The 5,943-nt window shown below is 34.3% G+C and overlaps 1 protein-coding gene across 1 annotated transcript; it reads right to left on the bottom strand.

Annotated features, from left to right (window-relative positions):
• Positions 1-857: 857 nt before the first annotated feature.
• LOC107643623 (Haloacid dehalogenase-like hydrolase (HAD) superfamily protein) lies at positions 858-4,420 on the bottom strand. Its single transcript, XM_016347319.3, has 8 exons — positions 4,030-4,420; positions 3,743-3,825; positions 2,814-2,897; positions 2,377-2,452; positions 2,217-2,289; positions 1,956-2,029; positions 1,399-1,492; positions 858-1,161 (listed from the first exon to the last, which is right to left on the bottom strand). The coding sequence occupies exons 1-8, from the start codon at positions 4,280-4,282 to the stop codon at positions 1,098-1,100; spliced, it is 801 nt and encodes a 266-aa protein (XP_016202805.1). The 5' UTR covers positions 4,283-4,420; the 3' UTR covers positions 858-1,097.
• Positions 4,421-5,943: the final 1,523 nt, after the last annotated feature.

The following is a 5,943-nucleotide window of genomic DNA, read 5'->3' as shown; positions in this document are numbered from 1 at the left end:
TATAGATATAACTAAGTTTTATCTATAACTCTACTTTTAAACTTGAAATGAAATATGTAACAGGGAGCACAACATTATATGCCAATTGTTTTTTTAATGAGGTTAGTAAAATCTTAGGTTGTCGATAAATTTTCATTAGTCTTTTGATATAAAGTTTTGATATAAAGTTTGGTGTAAAACTGACATGCTACTATTCCAATTATATATTTTCTTAATTTTTCAAGTCTTTTTCTTTATTGTTCAAGAATATTATAAATTTTAAATTGTTCCATTTGTATTTTACTTTGAATAAAGATAAAACAGTATATTCAATACGTTTATTATATAATAACGATGATAGTGTTATACAAAATTCAAAAAATTTATGATTATAAAATATTATTTTCGATTTAATATGTTAAATTAAAATGTAAGTTCGTGCCATGCACGAGTTTAACACTAGTAGCATTATTGTTTTAATATCAGCTTCGTTTGATCCAAGTAGTCGAATTTTACCCCCATTCTATCCAAGGTAAAATCTCTTTTCCTCTTGAGTTACTACAGTTTATAACAACCGTGATGGATACCTGATGCATCAGTAGCGTGCCCGACTGCCCGGCCAATCGCTGAAATGGGACCTTGAACTTGTGGATAAACACAGTGATGGAAAATTCAAAGTCCGACACATCAGCGATAAGCGATTGGTGGCTGGGATAGTCGGAAGGATACCATGATGGTTATTTTTTATATTTTTTCAACATGACACCTTATGTTAAAAAAGTTTCGTAGCTAAATGCATATCATGCCAAACCTATTCAAAAGTTTTTGAAGAGATCAAAAATCCATCTTCCTTTGAATATTTTAAGGGATACCAAACATAGCCTAAGCGGGAAAAATTAGTTACAGCAATTTCTATTCGAATTTCAGCTGAAACCATGTTTATATCACATCAACGTCTCTGCTAATATGTATGGAAAATCAGGACAACAACATTATTCAATCACAAAAGCACGCAAATGAGAAATTGGTGCTACAAATCACATGTATGATTCAGATGAAGGGAGGAAAAAGGAAGAAACACAACAAAAAAAACTTCACGGTTTCCATCAACAGGGCTATCAGTTTGAATCGAGTATCCGGATTTTTATCTCATAGAATGACTTCACATCAACCCCCCACAACCTGTTTCAAGAAATTAGCTTAAACCTGACATTTAAAAGAAAAAGCAACAACTCGGTTCACAAGCATCTCCCATTCTCCCGTTTAGGGTTAATGAATAAAATTAAAAACTTAAAATCAATTAATATTCCAGGAAAAGCGGGTAAACAGAATTATATGGAATGATCAGCATGATCAACACGTGTGTCATTATAAATTAAGACATGAACAGTTGAGATAAGGAGCTATGAAAGCTCTTACCAGCAATCTATCCCCAGAGCATTTGCCCCATGTTTATCAGCCTTTTCATCATCGCCAATGTGTAAGGCTTTGTTAGCTTCTACATTTATTTGATCTAAGAAACCAAAATGTGGAACTCAATAAACTTGAAGCATTAATGGAACCACAAAGGTGAACATAACAGGAAAGTAACAAATCCTATTTTTTTCTAATCTTTGTTTAGAACTGAATAAGACAAAAACAAATGAGTTAAAGGTTGTTGCCAAAAACAGTTAATTTCTCACACGATCCACTGAGAAGGATAAGGTATCACTGTTGTTGAACTTACAATTGTTATACCAAGAAGTCACGAAGTATCGATTCACAGAATATCTAATTATAAATTATTAAAACACGCTGGTAGCCTTAGAAATTGAAGAGTAGAAAGAAGCAAAAGAAATTCCTGCGGGAAGAAAACATTTTCATTTATTAAGTCAAGGAAAATGTGACAAATATTAACCATTTCTCTCTCATTGTTCATCTAGAAAGCTGAAAGCTGATTACAAACATGCTAAGCTTCATAAAGACAGCATATATACCTAGAGCAGCTTGAAATATTCTCGGGTCTGGTTTTTCATATCCAACCTCAGAGGATATAATGACAGCATCAAACCTAATGTAAAACCGGAACATAATCAATCAGACATTATGAAAGGTGTACACAGACACTGTAACATTTGAGCAAATTAAGAGAGGTTCAACAAGCAAGTTCGCATAAACATTAATGGAAAGATTTCAATAAATCCCTAAAATATGCATGAGTAAAGTAAAAGCATACTGAAGGGACTACAGAAGCTCACAGATTCAAAACATTAAGATCCTTCAATAGTTTCCTTAAGCGGGAATCAAAGTTGGATACAACAGCCATCTTAACTGTGCCAGTGTTTATCATGTTAGGAGGGACAAACTCAAAAGAAAACAATGGTTAAGGAGGAAAAAGATATATTTGACTCGTGAGACCTCCGGCATCCTTGAGAAGAGTAATTGTTTCATAAGCTCCATCTGGAAGATGCCACACATCTCCATTTGCATAATACTGACATGAATAACACTAAGTTCAGAAACAAGCATCTCTCATATTGTGTATTTAAAAATTGAAGGCAAGTGTCAGGTACTTTTAAAATCTCCTGCTAATTTATTTTTCCTGGGTAAGTATGCAATAATATATAGATAAATTGAAACAACAGATGAATTCTGAGGAATGAACAAGAAGGAAGATCAGAAGATGAACAATTAAAAAGGGTAGATATTATCGAAGTCATCATTCAAGGTTTTGAATCTTTTGATAGGTAAGAACTGAATTTTCCAAAACGGTTGTGCAATCCACAGATAAATTAACTTAATTCGGAGAATCATCATAAATTGGGACTAAACAGTCTCCTACGCAGAATGGTCACCTTGTAAACTTCCTCAAAATAATCTTCATCACTGCAACCAGTGGCTTCAGAAACTACAAGTTTCCAAAATGGCCTCCCATCTCCCTGTTTAAAATACAAGTATAAAATATAAGAGAGTGTGTAGTAATGATATGACTGTATAAACATTTTTTTCTGGAAAGCCTTGAAAAAACAAAACCTGAAATTACTTGTCAATTGTACCATGAACAAAATTGGCTCAAAGAAAATTCTGAACAAATGGGTTGCAGAGCAAGGAAGAAGACACTTTGATAAATAACATTATTTTCTTTAATGAGACACAAAATTTCCACCAAATATTCACTTGATTCCTCACCATGCACTCACTCAGTCACTCCCTAAGCAATCTCTGTTTATCTCACTAGGCTCTCTTATTGTTATCTCTTTTGTCGTTTTAGGTATGGAAAACACTAGTAGTTTCTAAATCTTCTCCAACCTAGAACATGTCAGTCATTGATTCCAGGGTCACTTCTGGAATTTGGGCTGACTTTTCATTGGTTGATTTGCAAACCAAAATAGCTAAGCTCCAGTGCAGTAATCTGACTAAAACAAGACTAATTTTGCACATGGAAACTACTAATATCATATTAACATATAAATGTTTTCTTTGCAGATGAAACCATGCTAGTGAAATCACTACAGCTTTCCAGAAACACATTCATAAAACATGTTTTCTCTACATCCCCTATACATAATGACTTTTAATTATGCTTTATTTTCTATGCCTTGTCGGTATAAAAAAGTTCTACCCGGACATTTAATTCAGTTCAGCAACACTGGTTTTCATATCTATTACTTGAAAACTTTTTAGTTCGTCAATTACATTCGAAATTCATCAAAACTTAAAAGAGAAATCCTGCAAAGCATTTACAAGATAAATTAATAAATTTCATCACAGACGAAGAACGGACCTGGTAACGTAGCTTTTCAGGCCACGGAGCAGAAAACGCCCTCTTAAATCCTTGCTTTATCTGAGCTGGAGTCAAATTCAAACCTAAAGATAGACATAGAGAAGCACGTTTCATCCAGAAATCAAAACACTAACATTCAAATGCATTCTCATTCAATCACGTATGGTCTGGTCACAATTAATTGCAAATGCTTGGCTGAAACCTAGGATTTTTATGTCAATTGAATTGTTAAGGCTTGCATTTCTTTGTTACAAATTTTGGCTTTACAGAAGGAAAAGAATACCAACCATATTTGGTTCCGATAGATGCATAGGTTTGTTCAACGGGGTTTTGTAATTGCAAAAGCGTGCCGCCAGCATCCAACAGCAATGCTTCATAACTTGATGATCCGGCTCTGGCATTGTTGATTGGCGCGGATGAGGAGAATCGAAGAGAAGTGTTACGCATGGAATTGAAGATAGCGTTGCGGTAAAGGTGAGAGTGAGAATGAGAGAGAGAGCATCTCGTTAAAGTTAAGGCACTGCTAGTAGTGGCTCCCATCGTCAAGTACTAGGAGACCTTTGCAGCTCCTTTTGGGGATAATTTCTCCAAAACTTTAGCATGGAACTGACACAATTTTGGACTAATTTAACATACAATAGACGGGCAGAATTTTGCTTTAGCTTAGCTTCTTGAAACTAGGGGTGGCAATATGTACCCTATCTGCGAGTACTTAATCCGACTCCATTCGATCAGGTAGAGTTGTTACCTCGATTTGCAGCGGGTAGGGTAGGATGCGGGTTGGGTAGGATGCGAGTAGGGTAGGATTCTCGTGCGGGTTGGGTAGGATGCGGGTTGAGTCTCAACCCTATCCGATTAATCCGCACTCTATATATGTTTATGTTATATACTTATATAAAAATATGTTTTAGGTGGATGTTGAATCAAAGGCCTCTCACTAAATGCAAAAAATCCTTAACCATTAAAACAAAATCATTAATTGATAATTTAATATTTTTTTATATAAAAATCAGTTCTATTTTAAATTATTATCAAGTTATATAATAATATTGTATATTTTTTGTAACCCGCGGGTAGGGTCGTGTACCGCGGGTTAAGAGCGGGTAGGGTTAGGGTTGGGATATTCTCAATCCGCAAATAAGGTAGGGTTGAGTTTATATAAAAATCACAACCCGCGGGTAGAGTTAGGGTTGGATCCAAAGTCTACCCTACCCTACCCATTGCCACCCTTAATTGCTATAGTGTTGGACTCTTTGGTTAAGAGAAATATTTTTAGAAACCATCAAATTTATTATTTTTAATTGTTATTATTTAAAAATATGAGATAAAATATATATTATTAAATTATTAATTTAAAAAAGTTAAATTAAAATATTAAATTAATAATTAAGTAAAAAAATTTTCATATTTCTCAACTTTTTAATTAGTGATTGTTATGCATGCTAAGTTGATATTATATATTTTTAGAAAACTTTTACATATATCAATTACTTTTTTAGTATAGCAATATAGCAGGTACGGTCAGATTGGCAGTCAAGTCTTCGTCATGAGATATTCTTCACATCCAAGCAATTTTAACATTCAAGTTCATTCAAGTGATTTTAGGTCACGCGCTTTTCTCACTTTCTTCTTCCCTCACGCTTCTTCTCTTCTCCCCGACATTTCTTCTTCTTCTTCTTCTTCTTCTTCTTCTTCTTCTCAAGCTCGTTTACGCACGGAACGTGTTCTTCTTCTTCTTCGCCTTCCTCCTCCTCCTCCTCCTCATTCTCCTTCTTCTTTTTCGCATTCCTTCTTCTTCATGTGTTTTCTCCTTATCGTCATTCTTTTGTTATTGTTGTTGCTGTATTTTTTTGTCTTTTCCTCCTTCTCTCTCTGGTGAAGAAGTAGTAGAAGGTGAGGAGGAAGAGTTTTGAATTGTGCAGAACAGAAATGAACCGAAATGACCAACACCACTGAACCAAATACCAATCATGTGCTGAATAAAACGTGATAACCATTCAATCAGCAAGAAAAATATTTCTGCATACACAAGGACTCAACTGAAAACACTAACAATCAAGTGAATCAAAATGAGCAACTCCACTGAACCAACACTATTGATGTTCTGAATAAAACGTGATAAATATTTAATCATCAAGAAAAAATATTTCTACATGCACAAGGACTCAACTAAACACACTAACAATCAAGTGAATCAAAAT

Source organism: Arachis ipaensis, chromosome B5, assembly GCF_059453495.1.
Source record: "Arachis ipaensis isolate K30076 ecotype BB chromosome B5, ASM5945349v1, whole genome shotgun sequence".
Taxonomy (NCBI): Eukaryota; Viridiplantae; Streptophyta; class Magnoliopsida; order Fabales; family Fabaceae; genus Arachis; species Arachis ipaensis.
The sequence above is the reverse complement of the archived record's forward strand: the minus strand, read 5'-3'. Positions and strand labels throughout refer to the sequence as shown.